Source organism: Anopheles arabiensis, chromosome 2 (assembly GCF_016920715.1).
Source record: "Anopheles arabiensis isolate DONGOLA chromosome 2, AaraD3, whole genome shotgun sequence".
Lineage (NCBI taxonomy): Eukaryota > Metazoa > Arthropoda > Insecta > Diptera > Culicidae > Anopheles > Anopheles arabiensis.
Genome location: NC_053517.1, coordinates 17009086 through 17036096, shown reverse-complemented (window position 1 = coordinate 17036096; position 27011 = coordinate 17009086). Strand labels below are relative to the sequence as shown.

General features: G+C 46.5%; 1 protein-coding gene across 14 annotated transcripts in view; it reads left to right on the top strand.

Moving 5' to 3' along the window:
- The window catches only part of LOC120907814 (low-density lipoprotein receptor-like), a 157439-nt gene that overhangs the window by 58683 nt on the left and 71745 nt on the right, over window positions 1–27011 (top strand). The window contains exons 1-2 of one of the 14 annotated variants that reach the window (XM_040319119.1): window positions 6427–6574; window positions 7269–7778. The exons of 9 other annotated variants lie outside the window; for them this stretch is intronic. In XM_040319119.1, the coding sequence (XP_040175053.1) occupies window positions 7595–7778 (184 nt within the window). In that variant the 5' untranslated portion in view covers window positions 6427–6574; window positions 7269–7594. Of the gene's footprint in view, window positions 1–6426; window positions 7779–27011 lie in introns of those variants that run through there. 4 more of the 14 variants (XM_040319118.1, XM_040319117.1, XM_040319120.1 and 1 more) reach the window with 4 other exon arrangements.

Below are 27011 nucleotides of genomic sequence, written 5' to 3'. Positions count from 1 at the left end.
TTGCGTGTTGCGGTCGGTGGCGGCAAAAGGCACACAGTCTTGACTGCGGTGCGGTCGGTGCGTAATTGAAATTGAGTTTCGCGAAAAGTTTCATCCTACGAGCGTGCATCATGGTAGGGATAGTAGGGACGGCCACAAGTACCCCGTGGCGGATCAGCTGGTGGAGGTCCTGGCCAGCTGCGATACTTGCCACCGGGCTAAACACGGGATGTGTCGGCTTGCCGAATCGCGGCACTATCTTCAAACGCGATTTTAATGAAGCGCGTCTCGTGGCCAATTACAATATACGCTGGAATGCGTGAAACTTCAGATGCTGTTAGTTGCCGTTAGAGGCAAAATAAACAAAAAAAAAAAAAACTGTACTATCTATGCGAACGAGCACTCTGGCTAGAAATTGAGAGCATGGTATTAGTCATCAGATGGATTTTTTCTCCTCCCTGCAATGAAATTTTATTTTCAAAATAAAAAAAGATCGTATTCATCCTCCTGTGAACCGACCAACGGGACGTGTGAAATTGATGTTTACAAACATCTAGGCAAACGATAGGTTTGTTTGCTGACACAACAAAGTTAATCAGAACATTTTTAAGACGTAGATGGAATATTTTTTTTACAATCAACATCGCCACATCAAACTAATGCGCTAAACAACAAGCAACGCTTAGTGTGCAAAACAATTATTACTTGCGGCTAATCACTCAGTCCTAACCCTCAATCAGAGGCGGTGATTTCTACGAGGAACGTTGTTTTCGTTTCACAAGTGTGTGTAATTTGATGGATCCGCCTGATCAGGGTTAAAGTTGTACTACTTGTTGGCTGGATTAGCGTCCTGTCTATCTCACATACTGAATCGCAATATATATGGGTCGCGCATGATTGTATAGTCATCAAGCAAAGATGTGACCTGTTCCGTAGATCAGACAACCAACTGAGCTTCTTAGGAAATTTAGAAGAAAAATTATAGTTTGATAATGTAATGTGAAGTTAGTTACGTGGAAGAAGTGATCGATATGTTTACAACTACATTTTACAACGTTACTAACAGAGTCTAAACTTACTCACTTATCTTCTGATGTCTTTGAAGTATAAGCTTCTGTAATTTTGTGTTTAATCAGAACCTTTGTTCAACAAACTAATACAAAATCATAATCATACATGCTTCCAACTAGCATCCTATAATACAACTAGATCATCCATCCCATCAAAACACGACCTTCCATTTAGGCATCTCAATCAATCGTGCGTGTTGCTGCTGACGATGCGTGTTGAATTCATGTGAAGGAAGAATTGGCATTCAAGTAGCATCGACGCTTACACAAAGACGTGTTGTAAGGCATTTGAAAATTCTAATCGTACACCCCCGAGAGCAAAAACGAAACTCTAGTCAGCAGCGCCCTCTGGGGGAAAGCTTTTCCACCAGGCGCACTATTGAAATGTCAAATTTGGAGACTTACTGGTTATCAGATTTTATCATGCGAATGAAAAGAGAATCTCGTGGCTTTCGTTCGCGTCTAACCACAGGCTCGTACCGATTCAATACATATCATCGTTTTATCGATGAAAGGTATGTATGGTTTAAAGATTTAGTACGATTATCGTAAAATCCTTACCGTGTACAGTATTGTCCTGAATGTGACAAGAATTAGAGCTTATGAATTTATAAGGAAAACTCATTTGATTTTACTTATTCGCTCAGCAAAAGAACAACTCTCTCGTGCATTTGATCATGTCGCTAAAATATTTTTTTAGACACATGGAAAGCCTTTCTACAGCCTTACCCTTTCGCAGTAATAGAGACGTTTCACCTGATGCTGGACATATTGCACGTCAAAAAAGCGTCGACATAGAACTCGCGTGGCAAAATTTCGAAAAGAATGTCTTCAATCTCCCTTCGTGAAACATGAGCGCGTCGTTTGCATGATTTCTTCCCTCCCATGCCGTCTGTGCGCGCGAGTAAGAGTTTAAGAAATGAGCGTTCTTTTCCCCCAAGACGCCTGTACGCCTCACTGAAGCTGACAGTTTCAACAAAACACTTTTGTTGGGATGAGTTTTTTTGTTGTTGCTTATTTTCTTCCCCTTCCTAGGGAGTTCGTTTGGGAGATCCATTTCCTGCGACTATGATTAGCATATGTTGGAATAAATTACCAGTGTATAGGAAATTTAATAAGCAACAAGCTGCGAGAGCTAAAACGAGCACTCAGTGGAATGCGATAAAGCAAGAACAACAAAAACGCAAACCAAAAGATAAAGCTGACACCCTCACGAGAGAATCTAAGTGTGTGACATTGGTGGTGAAATTTTCTTTTTTTTCCCTCGCTATAGCTCACAGGTGACACCTATGCCGACTGATGGATTCAGGCGCAAGTAAAAAAAGGAATGGAAAAAGATACGACCACCGAAACGTTCATGCTATCCCCCAATCGCTCCGGTGGGCATGGTTCGTTGGACATAAGCTCGTGCCGATTTTTAAAGACATGAAATCAAGCGGATGTGCCGTCATGTTGTGAATATTTTATGCTTTATCACTATCACCGGGGGAGGGTTTTTCATAACGATCAAGGGGCTGACATTTTTGAGGATTGTTTTGTCTCTTTCCTTACGGTGTAAGTTCCTGAGGAATGTTTTATGTATAGGCAGCGCTAGGGTAAAATTCAAGGCGTTATATTTGTTTTGTAGCCTTGGTGTATGACCATGTGTTGCGATAAGGAAAGAAATGTTGTAGACTGAAAGCTCATACCGGTACTTTGAAATTTAACACATTAGCAATCCTTGGCATTTGTTGAGCCTTACCTTCAATTTTATTTGTAATATTCACAAAATGCTCTATCAATACAACTATTATCCCATCCCACGCGTGCTATAATTAAAATTACAAACACATAATTCTAATTCACATTCGCTGTCACCCAGCATTATCAGCCCATGTTCGACCTAGGTGCCAAATGTATCTTCAATACTTATATTTGCACTGTACATTATCATCACCGTTCTTCGCAGCGCTTCCATTTTGTTTCTCTTGCACCAGGGAACACACAGGTGGCTGATGATATTTGACATTTGAAGCACGTGGAAAAGAGCAAAAAAACCTACGAGCTTAACAACACCGGCTGAGGACCGTGCTCAAGCACATGTAAGGTGTGGTTAAGTTCATTCTGGTTTGACTTCTTCAACCTATCCAATACACACAACAGCAGCAGCAGGCTGAAGTGTTAAGGTATAGAATATCCTGAAGATGACAAAAAAGACAACCTCACCGAGTTGTCTCGATACGTACGCAAGGCACACCAAAGAGCGTCACGGTGGCAGGCAGCGCCACCGAGCACGTTGTGGAAGCGTCGTTGACATTGATTGAATTTCTTGTTCCGTAAAAGATAATCCTCCCAGCCAGCCCCCGGTGTGCACCCGCGTAAAAACTTTCGGGCCGAAGCTCGAATTTTTATCCTTGGTCGATGTCGCTGTAGCAGTGGAGTTGCGGGTTGTACCGAAGAACGAATTCGTACGTTTGGCTGCCACTTCAGCACGTGCGTACCGTGGGACGAAGAAGTGCGAGGGTAACATATTTGTGCCTATCGCCGGGAAACATATTCGGTGCTGAAGAGAAGAAACTGTCCTCGTCCGCGTTGAGGTGATTTCAGTTCCAATGGGCGTTATTTGAAGAGTGGGGAGGGGTGTTGGGGAGGAAAAAGGGAGAAAAGTCCGAAGTTGTTTTACGGTTTTATTAGCAAAAGCGAAAAGCGAAAGGCCACAAAAAAGGCACACTGTACACACGCACTCGTTAGGCGCACGCGAGTGTGCACATCATCTGTCTTGTTCGACGGCGAACAAAAGCATTCAGCGCGGGAACCAAAGTTTTCCCACTAATGATGCCTTAACATGTCCGCGTATTTCAAGGACCTGATCCGATTTCCTTCACCGGTGTTTGTTGTTCTTTGCCGGCTGCTGTTGTTCCTTGCTTTTCGCACGGAACTTTTTGCAGATTAAAGTTTTGCTGGTGCTATGTTTATCTTGGTACCGACTGTACAAACCGATCTGAAGACAGATTGGTGATTGGTGCTTCAAAAATGCTTGATTACCTTTTTCACACGCAATGGAAATTCGATAAGTGCCGACGGTCACCGACGACCGTACCATGGTTTGCCATTTGTAAAACATTTGCTCTCAGCTTGAAGTAGATCTTGAATCTTAACATAAAATCAGTGGTGGAATTATAGCCTTAAGCTTGCAGTGTAGTTTACTTTTTGGTAATATTGTGTGCACTTCAAAGATCATAGTTTGTGTAATAGGCAATCAGTTCATCCATTTGCTTTTCTAAACGGAAAAGGGAGTACAATTACGGATCATCTAGCCAGCCTCAAAATCCCTGAAAAGTACTTATATAAAGTAAAACGTTAGTAGGTTTGAAACTTGCCAATTTGAAGAATTTTTAACAATAAAAAAATCACACAACTTAATTACCTAAACATATTACACTAGCTACAAGAGAGCATACTTCAGCAATCTTAAAAGCCAGCAACATGTCGAAACTCTGACAAAATGTGACAATTTAACCAAATTCAAGGGTCATAAACTGGGAAGTGTTCTTGCACTACTGACTGATAGAGAGAGAGAGAGAGAGAGAGAGAGAGAGAGAGAGAGAGAGAGAGAGAGAGAGAGCAAAAGTGAGAGCGAAAGAGATGGAGAGTGAGAGCGCGCAACGCACATGGATACTATGGAAAATATAATACCATGCCGGGTCGAAATGCGCAGGGGAATCGTTTAGTCGAATACTAGGATGCTCTAAAAAAAGCTTTCACGGCCTCTCGCAACTTTATCCCAGTTGACACGAACGTTACAAAATATCTTAAACATTCGGGGTAGCCCAGGTCCTTCTCCACCCTCTCTTCTCGCTCAAACGAATCTCTGGAGAGGATACTATTATTTTCATTCTTTATCGTAAGGTTGCTATCGCAACGGGAGCATCGTGAGTCTTTATTGTACAGCATCCCCGCTTATGGCACTCGTTTCATTCGCATACATGGATAAACTCCCACAAAAAGGCTATCTAAAGGCACCACCGCTCACTGGAAACTGAGTTGCCTGAAGCCAATGCATTTCACCAGGGGAAATTGTGGAACAACTATCGCGCTCAGCACCTGTACCGCCATCATTCACCAGCACGTTTTGTCTGTGTGTATTTACCTTCACGTGTGGAAAGCGTGCGGACTGTGAAAAATGTCCATTACCTGATTGCTTCAATGCACGGCCCCGACTTGGTTTACACTTTTCTTGTTGTTCTGTTTTGCAATGGGAGAATAAAAAAGCAACCATGAACACATGGCAGAGATGACGCTTGGGAAAACCTGATTGACAAGCTTCCAATTCGGGCTGCAGGGAACCCGTTTTGATTGGCTGCTGTCTATAGTGAAAAGCCGAGCAGTGAAGCTGATGGCGTGGTGCTGGGCGGTATTTATCGGGCCGAACGTGATATGGGTGGCTGGCGTTTGTACGTTCATGAATAAATAATTAGATTCAACAGCTTGTTAGCTCTGAGTTTCGTTGGTTGTCTTTGTAAGTGCGATGAAACTTTCTATTTCATTATGATTTTCTTAATGTAAGAAAAAGCCGATCTTGTGACGAGCTTCGTTAAATATATTTGTTGGTATTTAATGATCGTTGCGTATGGTATATTAGTAGCACTTACACATATTAAACATTTGGAAGGCTCATAATTAAAATATCTCCCAATTAGTAAACCTACCTCAACACACTTTGCCGTAAAGTTTGCAGTTATTTTTCGTTGTACTCCGCCAAAGAACGAACTTATGGTTCTTCCGGTGTTCATATCGTGCAACCTTTCTTAACTGATAGCGCGTAACCCTCTGTCCTTAAGCTCAGGAATAGATGCCGACGGCAAAGGACGCCCGCGCCACGAATAGGTCTCATAGAAAGTATGAAAGAGAATAAGCTTACCACTCATTTCGCCACTTCCACTGGGGCATTTCTTATCAAGTCAAGTCACTCGATTATATGAGCTGAAGAGATCTGCCATGAGCCACAGGCATCTCCAGCGCGTTGAGTGGTGGCTAACCAATCTGACATTGGAAGCGACACGGTACCCAGTCGCTCAATTCCAGCAGTGATAACACGAAATTCCCTAGTAATATGAATTGCAACTAGGTCCAAGGCGCCCACCGATAAGCATGGAGGATAGAAGGCCTTCCCACATTCTGAACCCCGAGAGCACAAGAGAAAGAGAGACGAGACCAGGCACAGCATCCAGCGCCGTGCGAGATCGAAACCGCGAGAGCTATCGCTGAGCGCCCGAATCGGAATGAGATGCTGGGGAAAAATCGATGATAATCGTCGTCCCTGAAAGAGTGCTAGCCCTTCGGACCTGGGTATCTCCCGCTGCAGAACAGAGAGCAGAAGTTTGCAACGAAAGGACCGACTCAGTATGTTAGTGCATCTCGTGGCGTAATGACTGCGAGTCTGAACGGTCGCTTCATACTGCGAGATCCTTAGTCGTGTGCTGACTCCGTTGTTGCAATTTCAACAGAAGAAAATCAAACTAGCTGCACGGTAGGACTGTAAAACTGTGAGTGTAGTGTTTTGATGGTGAGAAGTGGGTACGTTTGGGAGAGATTTGCTAAAAACGTTGGCAAACGCAAATTCATTTGCTAGAACAAGTGTTTATCTGTGTGTTGTAATACTGTAACTGTAATGTAATGTTGTAAAACTATTTTAAGTGGCTTTTCATGCAGCCCTTCCAGCAGCATTCTCGCTTTTCACAGCGAGCATCTTTCACTGCAAACTGAAAAGACGACAGAAGATATTTAGTGTTGAGTTGTCCTGTGTTGTTTAATCTGTTTTAACTTCCTGGTTTGAGCAGTTTGTTGCATCATACAGTAGACGCCGTGTCATTGCAAAGAAAGATTGATTAATTATGTGAAAGTTGTCAGCCCGTAGCAACGTGACATTCGCGCCAACGTTCCAATCCAGTCTGACGATCTCCGACCTCGTCTTCCGTTGCAATTCAGCTGATAGGTTGCAGTGGCTCAGTTGCATCATATGATAAGTTGCTGTTTGAACGTGTTGTGGTGATTGAAGTGTATCTGAGCGCTTGGGTGAGCGTGTGTGCTATCAATAAAAAGAGAAAGAGAGAGAGAGAGAGAGAGAGAGAAAGAAGAGAAAAGAAAGAGAGTGAATTTATGCGGCGGCACTTTGACCATAAGACGGAAAGGTGCTAAAAGTATAAATGATTTTATAGTATTTTCTTCACATCATCCTAGCATCGTGGCGTTCTGGCAAGATTATAGCAGAGTGTAAGAATTGATTAGCCCACACGAAACATTTCGACATCCCGTGCTGCGGCAAGTGATTGGTGCATGAGTGTATATGTGTTGTGGTACTGACCGAGCCGTAAGCAAAATATAGCAGAGGGGTCGCTAAGGTGATCCTCGATTTGGGCCGATAAGTTGGGCTGTTTGCAAAGTGTACCGGCACCAGCCCACCAATAGAGGTGTTTGCGAACCGTCCTGCAGCACACTCCGCGTCCCTGTTACCGAAGGGGGACAGTCTTGGCAGTGTGAAAGATTAATCGAAACCGGCCAGCACGATGAAGCTCCGTGTGGCAATCACGTTCGGGCTGATCAGTGCCATCCTGGTGAACTACGTCCAATCGGCCATCCCCGTGCAACCGACGACGACGACGACGACAACCACTGCGAAGAGCGTACTGGCGACTACGTCCGCGGTGCCATCGCTTAGGGTTTTTGGCAAACCATCGTCATCGAGTGAAGGTAATCCACATCAAGCAGTTGTGAATATTCCCATCAGCAGGAAGCTTTTACCCCTTAACGCTCTTCGAGTGGCAAAAGATATAAAGTGAGCATTGCGAGGGCAAACTCTGCTCGAAGTGATCAAGCAAAATCGTACGATATTTCAAAGCTACCCAAGCGCAAGCCCGATGGTGATTCTTTTCTTTTAAACAAGTTTCGAGCTTGTTAGAAACTGAGCAGCAGCCTAGTAAAAGTATTGCAAAATCGGACCTAGTCGGGGGGAGAAGCGGTTTGGCTAGCTAAGTTAAGTTTCTTATCTTGGTCTGTCCACCACGCTTGCCGCGTCCACCAACCCAGAAAACAAAACGGCTACGAATTAATACCGAAGGCGGCAAACAAACAAACATAGCAAGCAAAAAGCAAAACTTTGCGCCCGCCTGGCTTAGGGGGTTTCTCGTACCATGTTTTCCCTCCCGAAACGTCTCGAGTCCGGGCAGCAAATCCGCACCAGAGAGTTGGTGGTTTGTTTTTGGGGGAGAAATTTCGGTGCGGCCCCCGGAAGGACGATGTTGTTGTTTTATGCTGTTCCCCGTCTGCCATGTTTCCTTTCCCGGCACACCACAACAGCAGCAGCCAACGGGATGGCCACAATGGCTGAGCAGATACGGAGAGCTGGAAATAAATGCGCTGGTTGGAGCCACTATCCCAACAGCCGCAAAGGGCGAAAAAACGCTGAACGCTACCAAAACTAAGCCAACCATTTCCCGCTCGGTTCGGTATTTGTGTAAATGCTTCTCCGTTTTTATCCTCGTATTTTTTCTACATGTATGTTTATTCTTCTCCGTCTGGTCTGATGCATGGTAGTGAAGAGTTCTTCCTTGTGTAGTTCGCTGTCGTTGTTCGATAGTCCATCTCGTACCCTCCCTCGCACCGTTACATCGGCACAACACACCCGCATATTGAGCCAGGGAAAAATGGACAGGCGAAAGCTATCCTCCCTCTAGCACGTCTAGCCACCATCGCATTGCCCTTTTGCACTGGTTCGGCCGTCAAACTTCAGCAATGAATTAATTCGTCAAAATCGAAAAACTTTTTTATTAAAACAAACACACCATGCCGCCCCGTCGTCGCCCGGGCAATGTCGGACAACTTTTTTTTGTTGCTGTCGATCTTTCCCTTTCCCCCGTCCGAGCTACCACCAAACCTCGAAAGCGGACGGATGGAATGCGAAAGCTCTCACGGGTACGGAAAAGGGTCGCGGCGTGTGTGTGTGTGTGTTGCTGCAGGTCGGATCTGGATCAGGCGGCCTATTGAGAGGCGCGGCGGCACGAGTGGTTGATTTGTTGGCCAAGAAGTTTTGCGGCTCGACTCGGCTGTGATCAATCTTCCATCCGGTCCGGTTGACCCAGTGTGCCAGGTTGGAGGGTGATTGAAAAGTTTGTGGCAAGAACCATATCCTTCCCCGAGGGCCGCCCGGAGCATGTGTGCGGCGCTGGCTGACTTGCGCTGCCGTTGCTGCTTCTCGAACTTTTCTCGATGACATTTGCCAACAAATCACTTCATCAAAAGTGATTAGTCATCGTTACAGTGTCACGCTCGGGACTCTTGTGGGAGCTTTGCCGTGCCGTGGTGATCATGAAACTCGCGGGCTCCTGCATAGGGAAACGGTCCGCAGAATGCATATCTCGATGGCAGCGCTATCACCGCCATCTTCGTGGCGCTGCCCGCGGCACAAACTTTGTGCGTTTCTTGGCGCGTCGAGATGGTTCATCTCCCACTTTCGCTCCGACCGTAAGCGTCGTATCTCCGCTCCGCAGTTCCATCGATAGCATACTTGCCATTCTGTTTTTTTTTTTCGTTTTTACACATCGCCGTCTTGGCTTGCAACGATCCGGGGACGCGCATCAATCGTTACGGGGGGCGCTTTGTGGTTTGTGGTAAGCGAAAAACTTCAATATTAAACATAATGCATGATTTGGCTTTTCGCAGCTTTTGCCGAAGCTACCGGCAGCTGGAAACAGGACAGACTGGGGGCGGCGAGGCACCATAACACGTGCCAGCTAATGGAAGGAGCGGATCTGTGTTGGTTTGTGTGTGTCTGTTTGTGCACCTTACGCTTGGTGGCGCTCCAGTCGGGTGACCAGTCCAAGAGCCGCAGCAACTTCTCGCACACTGTTGTTGCAAAACTTCTGGCTCTGTGCGCTGGGAAAAGCAGTGCGATGTTAGCTTTTTACGCTCACTTTTTTCCATAAACTTGCCGCGTAATATGGTTCCTACCGTGCTGCCGTTCCCTTCTCCGGTCCCCGCGGTGCAAAGTTTCGTTCGACGAAAGCAAGCGCGATGATGGAAATAAAGTCGCTCGCTAAGACACCGGTTTTGGGTGAGACGGGGCTATAGGTGGTGATACGGTTACTTCTTGTGCGCTGCCAGCCCGGCTCCGCTAGTGGCAAGCTTCGATAGCGATAAACGAACGAAGAAGCAAAAACAAAAACCACCACAACATTTATTACAAACAGCGGATAATCTACATCGCGGGCAAATCCTGGTGCGAAGACTGCTCTCGGTAATACCAGTGACGAAACGTCCGGTGCGTAAAACCTTGGAGCAATTTGTGCGCCTTACTTTGTGTCCTCAATTTTTTCTTCTTATTTTTACTATATTTTTTTTTAAGCGGCCCAGACCCGAAATCGTCCCAAATCCTCTACGAAATCCTATTAAAGATTTCCCATTGCTTTGGCAATAGAAACGGAAATACAATTTAGCAAAGCAGCGCTGTTCGTATAAATCTCTCATTTGGATTAGCATTTTAAATTGTGCTCCCATTCTAGCGCATGCCGGACTACTCTAATGTGTGTTTGTATGTGGGTGGGTGGGTGTATCGAGCAAAAAAAAAAGTTTTCTCATTTTGCACAGCTGTCTAATTTGATTGCGGAGGTAACGAGTAAAGTTTAGCGCTTAGCTAGGTTAATGAGAGGAGTTTACACGTTGCCACCCGCAACCCACGGACCACGTTTGCACCGGCGGACTGCACAGTGTGTGAGCACGGGTAGGAAAGTTGTTATAAAATAACCGGTTGCACTGTGTGCAACCTTAGTGCGGCTGCTATTATTCAGCCACGCGAGTGTCGTACGCGCGTATAGTTTTAAGGTGTAGCAAAATATTGTCCCGAGCCATACTGGCTGAATGTTGCGCACGGGTGGAAGAAATGCTGCACAATAAATCACAACCAGCCGTCAACGTTTTGAGACGGTTTCGAGCGAACGTCCTGCGTTTTCCACGAAGGGCCAAACGCTGCTTCCTGCTGTTGCGAGTCTCAAGTGATCAATTTGTTTATTCATCCTGCTTCCGGTACAGATTTGTACGATATCTTTCTCTTCCATGTTGTAAACCAAACACTCGAAACATACGGTGCTTCAGAAAAGGCTGCAACCATGGCACTGGTAAGCTGAAGCGACTTTCGCTACAACAGTGTACACAGGTTGGAGCATTCTCGCGGGAATACGCCGGTAGTGCCTTTTGCTGGTACTTGGTGCAACATCGCAGGAAGATCATTTTGTCCATATTCAAATGGTCGTATCGTCTGCAACGATGCAAACGCTGAGGGCCGGCGCGGTGATTGCATCAGACAAATGATTTCCATCAACGCTGATTCTCAATGCCATTCGTCTCTTTCTGCGCTCCAAACAATGAGTGGCGAAGAGTGACAGTTGTCGCTCACCTTGCAGCACTTAATCATATTCGATTTAAAACGTTACCAAAGAAACGCACAAAAGGGAAGTGTGAAAGCTCCCCGGGGTAGCTAGGGCTAGGGCAGTCACTTCAACGTCGCTGTGCAAGGCTCGTACCGACGTACCTGCAATCGGTGGCTGTCCAGTCGTTAGTGTAAATTCATTGAACTTAATTGCATTTTATAGTGCTGGATGAAAGAATAGCACTTATATGCGTAACCGTGGTAGCACACCGCCCCTGACGCAAACTACAATTGGGATGAATATTGAAAGAGCCTACGAGGAATGTAATCAGAGGGCGCGGATTTGTGGAGCATTCGAAAGAGGGGACACGAGGTGTAATGAGCCAGTGTTACTTCTCCTTCCCGTCGAGACCGGCTGGACTGATGTAATTCTTGCCACCAGTTGAGTATCCTAGTCCGCTTTACCGATTACTTCCCTGCGTAAAAGTCGCGCGCCGGGAACAATCGTATCGATCCAAAACCACCCGGCAAACTGGCAGCGAACTGTCCAACACCTTGAAACGTTCGATATTGGACTTACTTTTGAAACGCATCTCGGCGGAACTAATGAACCAGTTAACATGAAGATGAAGTTGCCAGGCCCGATCGTTATGAATGCTGCGCGCGAGCTAAGTGTCGAACTGACAAAGTTTTCCCCTGTGCGGACGCATTCTCATCCCGAACGCGTTTGCTTGCCCTTATCTTCTGCCCGACCATTGTGTTCTTGGCCCGGGCCCGACCAGGAGATGCACAACGACCGATAAAATTCACAACCCGTTTTTGTCGCCACTCATTTACTGACAACCATTTAGTGGTAATGGATTCATTCGTTCGTTCTGCCCCGTCTGCCGCGGAGTGCCCATCAACGGATCCATCGATTCTGGCGTGACGCTGGTTTCTCGCAAACGTTACTGCACTCTCATCGATCCCTTGCAGAATCCAGTTTCCGCGTTCCAGTTTCCTCGTTTGGAGGTTCGCAAGTTTTCGCACTGTGCCGGAGTGTGGAGCACTGTGAAGGTCACTATCGTTTATTGGTTGGGCGTGACTTGCAAAAAGCGTGCGGGCTAGATAGGACACGGCCGTCGCAGTGTGGTTGGAGCGCTTAATATTGATTATATTTTAAGGAAGCAGTTTTTGTGGCAGAGCAAACCGGAAGTCCGGAATCTTTTCATCCTACGGTTTAGCTCGGCTGACGAGAGACGCTCGCCTTAGTAACCTGTGTAATTAATGACGTTTCGAGCTGATTTTTACCGGGGAAAACACAAATCTATTGTCTTCAATCCTTCAGCTTCACTCCCGAATGACGCTGAAGTAGTGAGAGGTTTGCTGGATCGATTGATATTATTTGTTTGGTTTTGGTTGGTTTCCTGATTGTGGATTGAATATAATAAAAGCAATTTTATTTACTCCACCTGGCAACGTGGTTTTCGCGGCAATGCTTTTTATTGATTCTATACGTTGCGTATTGTTATCTGCGAACAATAAAGGATTCTTTTATTGCCTCCTTTTGTGAAGCCCATAAATTGGAGCTCATTCAAATTTGTCCTTTGCGATGGGGATTGCTATTCAGCGCGAAGTTGCCATGGTACAGGTACGCATGAAATATTGCTGCTTTTACTTTTACTGGAACTATTTTTAGGATTATGCATATGCATTCCTTTGGCTTATTGAACAGGTGGCATTGTTATAAAAACATTTTTAAACATATTTTCACATTTTTTACGCACATTTCAGCTCAATAAACAATAATACACACTAAAATATTGTGCATAGCTTTAGCAAATTATTTTATTTCCCCTTTACAAATCGCTCCATTCATCGCGTTAACATTGCCAAGTAAACCATTTATCTGATACGATTCAAATATTTACAAAGTAATTATAGTGGAGAGCACGGGTCGTAAATATGATTCTCAGATCCGCATAATTGTTACCATTCCAAGCATACCGATTGTACCACACACCCGATTGCCTTCCAGCTCGATTGTCAACAGTCAAGGAGGAATGCTTAGAAGCGAAGGGTCGCACCAATTGCCTGCGAGTGTATCCTTACACAAAGCAGACTTACATCATTGTCACTTGCTCTGAAACCCAATAGGAGCATTGTGCTGCAAGATGTGTCATAAAACAAACTATCCCAAGCGCACCGAGCGCAAACGAAACCATTAAATCGCCACAGGGTCTCGGGTCACGACCGGCAAGAGAGATTGGTTCGAGTGGCCCACTTCGGTCGCTCCGTCCTCGTAGTGTGTGTATGTGTGTGAGGATTAAGCTTTTAATTTGCACAAAGCCATTGGCTGAATGCATAAATCAGTGCTTTAAGCACCGTACCATCGTGCCCGTGTCTGCACGCATCGGGGTGCCTACAATGGAAACTCGGAGATGCATCTCTTTTCCATAGTGTCCATTGTCGGCCTCAATGTGTGATGCTGTCTCGTGTACGGAGAGCGCATCATCCCTTGCAACCTATGAAGAAAGAGCTATGAGCAGCAACGCTCGGTTGAATGTTGCCGATGGAAAATCGGATACAACCTTTTAGCAATGAACCGTGATGGGGTACGCATTCACATTTGTCCCTATGTGGATGAAGGAGTAGGAAACGGTACCATCGGATTAGACAGTTTAATGTCTTTGGACGTTGGTTTGCAAGCTGTGACTGGGTTTATATCAACATTTTTGTGGCACATTACTACAGCCGACGTGGAGCACTTTGTTCACAAACCACATCTGGAAGAATATTTAATTGCTGGAGCAGCATAGGCGCTATCATCATAGCATGCATAACCTAAGTACATAGATTTGCATGATATACGTGAAGTGGAACTGTTTTGAAACGATATAAAAGTATGAATTAGAAACCAGTTTTAACAATATATTGTATACATTGTTTTTTTATACGTGTTTCTTAAATATTCAACTAATCAAATTGATATTAAACTCTTAAATAGTACATTACGAACCATCGAAATGCGAAGCTTTCGTCGTCCAAGTCAAAAAGGATAGAAAGGATGGAAGGGTAATACAAGTAGTAATCTTTCATCGTCATCCCCTACTAAGTCTCTGTTCGCTTTGAGCTTTGATGTTTTGTCTTGACAAATGTATTTGGATTTTGGACACAATTACTTACGGCCCCAAACTGGAATGATGTCAAAGATGAAACATTTTGATTTTCTGGTAAATGGAAACGAAGTCGAACCGGTCTGCTAACTCCTTCGCCAAACAATGTTAAGGGTTTTCTCATCATCCAAACCATAAAATTGTGGTTATGTTTTCTGCTATCTCGAATGCCGTCCAGCTTTAGATTATAGATGTCCGGTTTGTGTGAGATTGATTAAATTAATATTTTTTTAAGGGCGCCTTATTTTTCAGCACAAAAAGGAATGCCACCGTTGCACGATAACCTGGAATGGAAAGGGGAAAAACGGACACGTGGCGTATACCGTGGACATAAATTGCATTATCATTTTTCGGATTCCCATTATGCGGGAAAGCATATTTCACGATGTTGCTGCCTGAGTAACCGTACCGATGGCCGGCTCCTGCCGTTCACTCACTCCATTAGACGCAACTCGGCAATGACAGACGGCCAGTTTTGTAGCCAAGCAGCTTCGGCTGGTGCGGTCGAACAAACAAGAGAGAGATAGAAAAAAAATGAAGGAAAGACGAACGGTTTTTCTAGGAAGTGTCGGTAAAATTCAGACCCTTAAACAAACAGGCCGTGTTTTGTAGCTGTCGGTTTTTGCTCTATTTCCTAATAGTGTTTAGGGTGTGAGAAATGGGCAAAGCCCAGCAAAACAATAGCAAATGGTCCTTTCATAATGTCCCCGGGAGGGTTTATAGGACATTTGGTAAATATATCTTTTTACGGTCGAGCTGAAGTGGAGATGATGTACGAGTTTCACGATAAATTGCACTCACGCAAATCATATTTACGTATCGTTTTGACGCACACGAAACACAACAAACATGGAAGGCGAAAGATGTTTTAAACACCATGTGGTTGAATTACCTGTCCATAACCATTTGGCTCGTCGTATAGAATGAAACATTTCCACGAAAATGTGCGCCAAAACAAAACGTTATCCATACATGTCACCAACGCAAAACATAACACCCTGCCTACGCCAAGTACACATTTGAATAGACCAAAGGCAGTCCAGCGGAAACAGGGGAAACGTCCAACACGAACAGAGCACGCACGCTCATGAAGTGCGCAAAACTTTATCGTACGATGTGCGAAAAATATCGGATGGTCAAAGCCGAGCCCGCGCTAAACGAGATGACGGGCGAAACTGGGCACGTCCAGTGCGAAAAGCAAATGCCAAATTAGATTTCCGCTGATGGCAACCGTGCCGTTGCCGCACGCACATCGAGACATCACGCCTGTCTCCCTGCTAGGTACGCGAAACGGTGCTCGAGAATATCATATTTCTTGGCATTTTCAGCTTTCATCAGAGCACAGAAGAGCAGCACCGAAGCGAGAAAGCTTTCGCCGGCCTAGCAAGCGGCTTCGTTTATCAAAAACTGTGCGAAACTTGTCTGCTCGGTTGCTTTTCTTTTTTGTTCGTCCCATTCTTTTCTTCAAAGGCACATACCAAACGTTTTGGAGGGTGGGAGGATTGCTCGTTTGGAAACCGACCAGCAGCCAGCAGCAGTGCTCGGCCGCAGAAGAAACTGACCAACATGGTCCGACCGCCGGCCCAGCTCAGCAACAGCTGCGTTTGTGGCCAGCACCGGCGTCCGGAAATAAATCAAAGTCAGTGAAAGTTCCGCACTCAATATACATTGCTCCGAACAGTAAAGTCCACAGTAAGTATGGGTGTGTGTGTGTGTGAGTATGCGTGGCCGAGGGGGATCAAACAAGGCGCGCAAACACAATTGGCACAACGAACATTCCGGCACTCCGGCTCGACCCCGGGACGCCAGGGAATGTCCGGGGCAGTGGAAAAGCGGCATGACGACCATTGAATTGGAGCTACTCCAACTTTGCGCCATGTTTGCAGGCATTTGGGCTGCAACAACACATGTACACACGCAGGCACGTACGGAGAGTCCAAAAAAGTGGTCAATTTCAAGCTGCTGCACTGTACGGCAAAATTGCAACCAGGAAGTTTACAATAATGTGGTATGTAACACACTCCACCACTGTTACCTACGTTGTTCGGCCGGGGGCGAAAACTGAGTGGAACAAAGCGGGGAACAATTGTGAAGGAAAACAGTACCGGCAACAAACGAAAGTAGAAACAAAGAGAAAACAATGTCCTAAACGCAACGCTCGACAAATAAACATGGTACTCGGCACATCGATCCGAGTCCGGACCTACACCGCGGTCCGAAGAGTGTAGGTAGCATTCTACGGGAATGTGCTACAAATAGAGCACTTGGCGGACGGTGTTATCGTGCACAGTTCATCAGTGCCCTACTACCCCTCCCTGCATATTACGCTAAATAGAGCCTGGAACTGGAGAACGGGGGTCTGCAGGTGACCCAAGGAGGTGCGTCCGAGTACCGGAGTGCCCAATTTTCGCTCATCATCGCCGTCATCGTGCCGTGTGGACCTGGGCAGGACCTATTGTTATCGTTTTGTGGGCTCTATTTTCGGAGTCCCCGTCGTCTGACGATGGCCTCGGTTCTAGCCGCAAATGAACAACGAGTCTTCCCAATGCCCTCCTTCCCTCTGGGCGTCGGCCAAGAAGAACGGCTACGGACGGTGACGATGTCGTTTCCATTGTGGCGAAACACAATCCCTCCGCTTTCGGATGGGAAGATTTTTGTGTGACCGTCCAAACCCGACCGTTTGCCGTGTGCCGCCGGTGCTGGCCAAAGAAGTGCCGTTTCGGCCGCACGACACCGGTTGCAATGAACACACACATACACACACGGGAACAAACGAAGCTGGCGACACACCGGTAAGCTGCACCAACCAAACATCGCCCGAAAGTAATCGTGCTAAGCGAACGAAGCGCATCCCTGGACACGTCCTCGCATCCTTTGCCTCCTCTCCCGTTGGTGTCCGAAGGGATGAGTTGCTATAAATTATTGGATGACTGCGGGTATTATGGTACCGGGCTTTATGGTCGCCGGCCATTGTACGATAGTGGAGAAGTTAATACCGAGATCTTGGGCCACCCGGATTCTACCTTCACCACCACCACCAACGTGGGCTAAACAAGCGGACATAGACACACACACACACACACATGTGTACATCCATCTCCACGGACCTACCTTTTCCGCTGTGCAGCGTTTTGTGAACCCGAAAGCCGAACTTGTACTACTTTCGCGCCGAAAGTTAGTGATCCCCGTGGGAAAACTAACGCGCGTAGATTCGGCAGCATACAGCAGCTTCGTGTGCCCAGTTTTCTGCGGTTATCTGGTGCCAACCGCTGCTTTGCCGCCCTGAAGGCATGAGTGAGTCATGTATTTTGCCGGTGAAATGGCAAAACCAACGGCGAACGGAATCTCTGGCAGTCGGATCGCTCATAAAATGAATGGCTGGACCATTTCCCGTAGACCCTCGCCACGTGTGCGTTTGTCTGTGTGTATGTGTGTGTGTACATTTAGTGTGTTGATTTTATCACCGCACTATCTCCCGGCTATATGAAAGCGAAATAGCAGCAACTAAAACTTTATCGTCGACGGTACTGTGGTGGTGACATTTAAAACCAACGAAAAACGCTTCCTCGCCCTCGCTTTAACGCCATAGGCGCCAAACGCGATCGTGGTACAGTTTGTACCCGCACACCGTGTTACCATTGTTTGAAACTCGATGAGCTCGTTACACTACCCACCCTAACCCCCCTCCAACTAATAAGATACGCCATCTAATGGAGCCCGTTCGGGACCTCCGGGAGTTCGATGAATCCCGCACGAGCCGGTACCTTCATCTTGACCCGTTTCTGTTGACGGCGGAGCTGCCGCGTACCGGGTTTGGTTTCCGTGCTTCCGCCATAAGCAGATCGATCTCAAACCACACTGGCAAAGGGAGTTCATCAACTTCCCCGGTGACCTTACGCGGTGTGCCATGACCGAGCGACCACCCATTTTCGCGGACCGGTTCCGCTACCGAACTCGGCTCACAACCATCTCTGGGGTAACTTGGATGCATCTTGCACTCCCGAAATGGGAACGATGCACACAAAGCCAGTCGCTGCGCGGACGACGCATGATGAATGTCATGCAAGCTACCTGTGTTGTAGGTGCACTCCGGTGAAGGTCACTGGTGCAACACCGTGTACGGGTTTCGTTTACACCATTGTTACCTGCGTGCCATTGTGTGCGCGAAACGGTGGGGCGACGCTCACGCTCGGCCCGTTTTGCGCAATTGCTGGACCCCCGTCGAACAGGACCGGTCTGCTGCAAGCTTTGCCGTTGATTACATAGATTAACGCGGGCATAGTGTTGCGCTTGGGCGCCGATGGAGGATACTTTTTTTTTTGCTTCACTTGTCCGGTTCCCTTAATAACGCTTTTATCAATCACTGCGACAAATAGTGCGGGGCAGGTTTTGTCATTATGCTGCACACGGGCAACTACAGCTGGGATGTGTGTGTGTGTGTGTGTGTGGTACTTTAAGCATAGTCTATCGATACATTGTAGCGAAATTGCAGTGCATCAATGTCGACGCAATATGCTAGCTTGTGCAACGCTCACAACTTATCTCACGCGGTTGGACGAGGTGTGCTTCAATGTTTAAGAGCATTGTTAACTAAATTGTAACCTTCTAAGGGATATAGCATCCCCAGTGATTACTTGACACAGTAAAAAAGCCTCCTTTTATTTGTCTTAAAGCCGATTCAACCCTTTTCGCGTAACTGCTGCTCCTTAATCGGTGCAAAACTTTCCACTGCGTGTTTTACTTTCCGTGTTAGTGGCGCGCACCCTCTTACGCATAAGTAACGAAGTGCTCAAACTTTACGGACCTCCTTTTTTATTGATTGCCAAACCGTGTGTTTGAGTGTTTTGTCGGCGTTTATTGACTTATTTGGAAAAAAGTTGTTTCGAATCGATTACGGACAAAACAGAGCCCCATACAAAACACTTAGCAGTTGATGGGCGTTAAAACCCCCCGTCCCCGTTCGTACCGCGTCAGGGCTCATTAATCGTGCCGGCGCAACCAAACATTACGGTGCTTCGGTTGACGGAGCGCACCAGCGGGCACCGTATTCCGACTCCATAAGCACACCATTGCCGCGGCTATAAAATCGGTCAATAAAAGTTCGACCCCAGGGGAACAATCGTTTTACATGATTGTGCTGGCTGTGGGTTTGGCGTTTTATGTTTAATCGAACAAATGCAAATCTCATTAACCAGCGTCACGTCGATTGTGGAATGGGGAATTTTGAAATTGAAAATGGGAGAAAAATGGTTTTCAAGAGCGCAATAAGAGGGTTTTGTTTGTGAATGTGCGATGCATTGATGTCATGAATACATCTGCATTCGATGCAATTGTTGCATACCATTGATTAAAGCTTCATCGCCAGACCAAGCCCCGAGCTGTCTTATCGAGTTTACCATCTTGATTAATTAATTTCGCATTAGGTGTGACGTACTCGCGAACACGAGCTTTTACCCACATTACATGGAAGGGTCGTGGAGGATGGGGGGTGATGAAAATTAGACGACAGGAATGGAACGTTGAGCTTACCACTGAAATGCATCACGTTACAGAACAGGTCATTACAGGGTTTCCCACGATTTATTGGTGGGTTCCCATTAATTTTTGGTGGATTCCCATATTTTTTTCGTGCGTTCCCACGATTTTTTGGTCGTTTCCCAGAATTTTTTGGTCTAATTGTATTGATATCCAATCGGAAAATACCAATAAATTATGGGATCGAACCAACAATCTATAGGATACGACCAAAAAATCGTGGGAACGCACCAAAAAATCATGGGAACTGACCAATAAATCGTGGGAAACCCTGTATCATGCATCTCATATCGGGTGGCACGAAAAGCGTTGGCTTTTCGTGTGTAGACGCTAGCGCGACCGTACAAATCACCACAGCGCAACGCCGAGAAACCCTCGGTAAGCTCGCCCATGGTGGCCATCCTATCCTGAGTCAATCAGTCAACCAGTCTCCGGTCGTTCCACGTACCGTTGCGCTGGCGGAACGAAACGTATAATGAAGCTCCTGGCGGTTTGGGTAGCGACCGTGCGCCAAGGACGGGTGGAACTCTTCGCTCGGCTACTTGTCATCTCCGATCATTGGTACGCTATCAGTGGACTGAACGCGCGTTAGCCATCTGATCCGGTTTTCTTGCGTTATATCGACACGACCGATGGTGAACTGAACCGGACACGAGCGAACGGGTTTTGGAGCGAGGACGAGGGCAGTATTCGGGGCAGCAGAAGATCATTTGGGATTGCGACTCGGGGCACCGATGTGCCCTTCTATAAGCTCGACGGCACTGACCCGTGTCGTACCCCATTTACCGGTGGTGGCTTCAGACTCTGCAGTGTAGAAATTGTTAATTTTCTGCATGAAAAGAGGAAGCAACGGTTCGCATCCGATACTCGGAACGGCAGCGAAGACCACCAACGCAAATGCTGCTTCATCTTCGACGATGGTGAACACCTGAACTTTATTAGGCATTGGTAAAGGGGTAGGGGTATGTGGTCTTTCTTTAGCAACGGCATCGAAAATCCTGCTAAACCAACAAACTCGACCGAGTACGGGAGAGGCAAAGTAGTGCATCCGCCATGGAGCAACTTAGTGCAAAGAAAATGGCATGAGGAGGGAGGTAAAACAGCACGAAAACTATTATTAGTGGATTACAGTAGATCGTCGTCCTTGTGCAGCTCCGGATACCTTGCGGTGGAACTGTAGCTGTGGTGGAGAGCATCGATAAGGACGTAGTTATGATGGCCGAATTGACAGTGCCCACAATGATTGGAATATTTGCCAACTAAGTGCGATTTAAACCAGGAACCAAGTGCAGATATCCACTCACCGTCCCTCCCACCGTGAATAGAACGTTCGAAGTCTCATGCTCTGTCCGGGTCACCTGGGTCGAATTTGGATTTTGGGTCGTAATCCTAATGACAGTTATCAGATAATGAATCGTAGATTACATCGAACGAGAGCCATCGATAGTGCTAGCGGCAATGGGTCGATTGTTCTGGTGTGCCAGGTTTCGAGAGTTACTTTGAGAGCTGGTTGAGTGCGTCCCCGGCCGTCGGTAGGAACAACGAGACTATGGCCGGACAGCCACCCCGAATACGTTGTGCAATCAGATTGAACGAAATGTGGTGAAGGCTATTAAAATCGGAACTTGTGCAAAGTTAGCGGGGCAAACGATGCGTGCACTAACGCAAGATGTATGTGCCTGTTCGGCCTGTTCCGTTTGTGCCGTCTGTGGCGAGTGGACTCCCGACGTGGGATGAAGTTATATACAGTGTCTATGACTTTTTTTTGGTTCGCTTATCTACCAATTTAAGGATAATACTCGTTGCGCTCCTGGGAAACGCCTTTGCGCAATCGGAGCATGTTTGGCAAACTTTTCCAAGAAGGTTGGGCGTTTCGGAAGTTTCGGCAAATGGCAACGATCCACCAAACTGTCACCGAAGCGTGTCGGGTGTATCGGTGGTACCCGATCGATGCCATCAATTTGGTTGCGCTGAGAAACATCCAGCGGGCATAGCGAGATATTTCGTATTCCGGTGATTCCGGCGAAAACTCTCACCCTCGCCAATCAATCTTCCGAGCGTGCGGGCACACCGTCACACTGACTGTCCCTTCTTCCTGCAGTCGTCTAATTGAAATCGCAAGAAACTACACTCCGTGTACTGGCGGTCCAGGGGATTCCCGGTGATGGGGGCTGCCCGAGTTGTGTGAAGCCATTCCGAACTGGAGTGTGATCGAACGTTTAGGTTTAGGACGGCGGTTGGCAGCTTGGCACTGATTGGTGAACTCCCGGTTCGCCCCATTTGTGAAGGTTACCGCATCTGTTTGCTTGCCTTGGGACGAAATTTTCTTTGCCCGTGTTTTCCATGCTCCTTTCTTGACTACGTAGCACAGCTCGGTAGTTTTGTGTCGGAGAAATAGTGCTGGCATAAGTTTCGTTCAATTTCCCATCGTTTTCCTTTGCGTAGATAAAAGTTGGTTTATTGTCGCTTTTCGCTTGAATTGGTGATCTGGCTGCTTTTCAAGAGAAACCCCATTTCTCAAACGAAAATGTGTTTTTTAGTGCAGTGATAAAAAGAGAAAAAGTACCAAGAGATCGAAATTGAAACTATCATTTTGCAGTAAATCGTCTACAGCCATCTTCTTAAAAGCAAACACACAGTAGCTGCTAAACACCCACACTCATTGGAACGGTGACAAGGCCAGCATGTACCAAGAGGTGCTGATATCAAAAATATCAACACCAAATATGTGCAAACATATTTTGAAAAGAAAGTTCGTTTGGTTCTTTGGAAAGCAACAGAGACATACCGATGATGTGCATCTTGAATAAGTTTTGCTACACTCTTTGTAATGAGACAGTTCGTTGAATTTTTTTTTTCTTCTCCAGATCCCAATGTGTTTACTTACTCAGTTTACTCTTGTTGCTCTGCAACAAAGTGCTAGTGTTGATGGAAAATGCCATTTCAAGTATCCGTCCGAATTCAGCATCGTTGCAATTGAAACATCGTGCACAGTCCCATTGCTGTTAGCTACACGCTCTGCACACGCGAGCGCATTGTACGCCGAAACTGTGCGCTAAAACCCATCCCTCGCTCACTGACTTGTGGCAAAAGCCGCCGTTTAGCTTCCGGTGCGGGTGGGTGAAAAAGTGCTTTCTCAGAAAAAAGTGGCACATCCATTTCCTCTGCCTCGCGAGTAAGGCGTGTGAGCGTTACGCAAACCTCTTCTGGGCGCGCGTGACACGAAGGTATCGGATACATTTCAATGGCGCATATCCGTTGGGTACGATGAGATGTGGGAGGGAGTAGGATTCCAAGAGCCATGCTCAGTCGTGCGACAAGAAGACGCGGCACCCACGAAGGACGTAAGGCGCGGGACACACTTTGCATCGTCGCTTATGGATGGTTTTGATCACTTAAGCGATCCAACGCGCTTCCAACGCCGGATTTGGGTACTGCTCGGATGACGGCTCCCTGAATACGACAGCGTCGTCGTCGTCGTCGTCCTTTTCGATGGCTGGAATGCATTTCGCCAAATAGCATCGCTTCGTTGTCGTCCTTCAGTGTGCGTCTTTTGAAAACTTCCCTCCGGCAGCAGAGTACACCATATCCGAGGGTTTTATTAGAGAGCCTGACTCACTATGGCTGGGTACCATCGTACCATACTAGTTAGGAGAAGAGTGATTGTTTGCAAACCACCTCGTTGGGTTCCCTCCTGTCCCAGCCTACGCATCTTTCCGTTCGCCGCTGGCCAAATTCGGACGAAATTCTTCTCATTCTTTTACGGGAGAATTTTTGCCCGCCCGCCCCTACTGGGAAGGATCTAGGCCAGCGTTCTATGCTTGCCTGCTCGGAAATTGTGTCAACATATGTGTGTGGGTATGTGTGTTTATGTGTGAAAGCGGTGAATTTGATAAATATTTGATCCGAACCCGAGGCAAAGAAAGCAAAGGAAACAGACACACACACACACAAACAAACACAGGAAACGGTTCACGCGACCAATCAGTCTACCCGCTCGGTATTTTCTGGGACACATTGGCGTGGTTCGAACCGTTTTGACGACCAGCATTTACGCCCCCAGGGAGGTTGCTTGCTTAACTGCCCCTCCTACACAAAAATAAGAAGGGCAACACGTACACCAATATGTGTCCGCCAGACGTGCTGCGGGTGCGTTCAAACGTATCCTTGTGGTTCCGTTTCCTAAACACCGAAACAGTTTGATGGCTTCGAACCGATCTATCGATCACGCGTTGTTCAATGCATTTCTGGATGCGGTTTCGAGGAGATATTCTCCCTCCCGCTAAAGAGGAACTCACAGCAACACATCGCTTTATTTGCGGCGACCGCACATCGATTTGTGTGGTAGTGACAAAACAATTACCTGCGGGAACTAGTGTTTAGCTTCCGTTCGATAGACGCAAACCGTTCCCTGAATGCTGCTGCCATCAGAAGATAAAGTTTATAACCGACTGTTTGTGCTTTTCTTTCATTGCAGGTAAGCCAGTCGATTGCAAAGGTGTGGGAGACTTTCGGTGTTGACAAACTACGCTGAACCGTATGGACGATTAAGCAGTCGACTGCGAAGGTGTCGTGAGTGCTTTTGTTGCAGTTTTAATGACAACAGTTTTCGATAAATGAAGCACTGCGGCTTATCGTTTAGACAAGAGGTGGTAATTTCTAGAAATCTGCATTTATAACTGGTTAAGAAAAACTTTTCAGTCCTCTCTGGATACAGTTTATTAACGGCTAAGGTTTGTTTCAATGTAACATTTTACAGCTAGCTTCTATTTCACACAAATCCAAATCCGTCTCGAGCATCGTTTCTTAAACCATTGTGATGTAATATAGCAAAAATTCATTACATAAACGAGCAACAACGTACATTATTATTACAAAAATATTCAGTTAGGGATGTCAACGACTTGAGACGAAGGAAAAAGATTTGCCTTGTCAGACGGCCCCTTGTTCGACGGCCCATGAAAATATTTTTAAATGTATTTTTTCGATTTTAAAAATCTTAATGGGTTGCTGGTTCAACATTTTAGGTTTGCAATTTGCGCCAAAACAATTTTAATTCTGAGATTCAAAATGGTCATAAATGTAGCGCCCAATCAAAAATTTCAAAAGAAACTTCCTATCCGCATGCTGTATGCATGATCAATACAATCAACATTTAGTTGTTTGCCTTGCAGGGCTTTTATGTCTATACGCCGTACCGGACCAAACCTGGGCTGACATTTCTTTCCCCGAATACTGTTTGCTTTATGCACAACCGAACTCGATTCTTTCCGGTGTTAATGAACAGATTGGCCCGTGGTGAACGTGCCGCACGCAAAACAGGCGCACATTGCAGCGTACAATAATTGCATCACCGGGTTGCAATCGAGAAGCAATCACTGAAGCATGTGCCTACACAAACGGAAATGTTTCCCGATCACTCTACTTGTACCGGAAGCGACAGAAAGGGTCCTGCGTGAGAGCTGTGGGGAGCGCAACGTCTCTCCTGCACTTGTTGTGCATAATGATTGACCAATGTGTCGCACTTCCGGAAGCAGAGATCCGCAAAGGCGGCGGTACCGTTTTGCGACCGTGTTTGCCATGTACCGCTCTGTTTATGTACAACCGAAACGGTGCCGGTGTGTGACGTTTTCCGTACTAAAAGTAGCAGTGACGGTGGCAGGAAAAAAGGGCAGGAAAACATGCAACAATAAAATCAACGGTTGCTTGTGCATCCTTTTTCCGGCACCTCGTACCTCGGTAGGCCCGTGTCAGGTACGTCACGTAGCGGCACGATAGCTGTCGTTTTAATTTGCTGCTCAACAAAGGCACATCCTCGCAGGCTGACCCGCATCCTGGTGGCTCAACCAAAGGCGCATCGGAGATAGGTGATTTTATGATTATTTGTTTATCGTTAATTGCATTCGGCACAAACAAAAACCGAACGGCACTGAAGGTGCGCAACGAATCGATGGCGTTTCTTCGGACGTTGCCACTGAGTAGCGCCGCTATGGTTGGCCAGAGTAAAAAGTACTCTATTTCGTAGAGAAAGCAGCAGCAACGGTTTGTGCCGCACGAACCGATCAAATGGCCAATTTTGAAAAGTGAATTATTTCAAGCCACCGGCTCATCGGTCTCATCATGCTCCCCGAGTGTGCTGTTGGCAGTGGGCGGCATGAGGCAACCAGAACCAGAGGATGGCAGTGCAACGACAAAGTCCAAGGCATTGGCGTTGCGAATGCGCTCGTGCGAATGACATATTGCATCCTTCCACACCGTCCGTTTCCATTCCGTTTCGTTCGTCGTCGTTCGCAAGATGTTCGTTTGCAGCAAACGTCGTGTAGGAGTTGCGGTTCATCCAATGGCTTATGGCTGTTTACGAAACATTTCACTCGAAACTTCACACGCAATCACGGTGGGCAGCAATGCGACCATTCGGATGCGGATGAATCGTTTGTGAATGATTTATCTTAAGCATAAATATAAATTAATTCATTTCCATTCATATTCATACCGACTCTACAATCCTACCAGCGATTGGGTTGAAAGAGGAACTTCTGCTCTCTAGTATTTCTCTCTTTCTACCTGGAAGCGTCTCTCTTTCGACAAACTGGACGCATGTACAGGACGTAGCGATGCAAACTGTTTTGAATAAGGAGCTGTCATGCGTTTTTAATTGGTCTGGGATAAGCAATTTTGCATTATAAAACATTGATGCACTAATTTGTGTTGAAAATTAGTTCAAGCGATATGCATTGAAGTGTTTAAGAAACTACTACACGGCGAGTGACGTTAATGTGTTAGTGTAAGAATTTCTTTCCACATAAATTACCGCCACCAAGTGTACACGCTTTTGCTTCCGTGCCGCTGTCAACTGCTGCAGAATAAGCACGC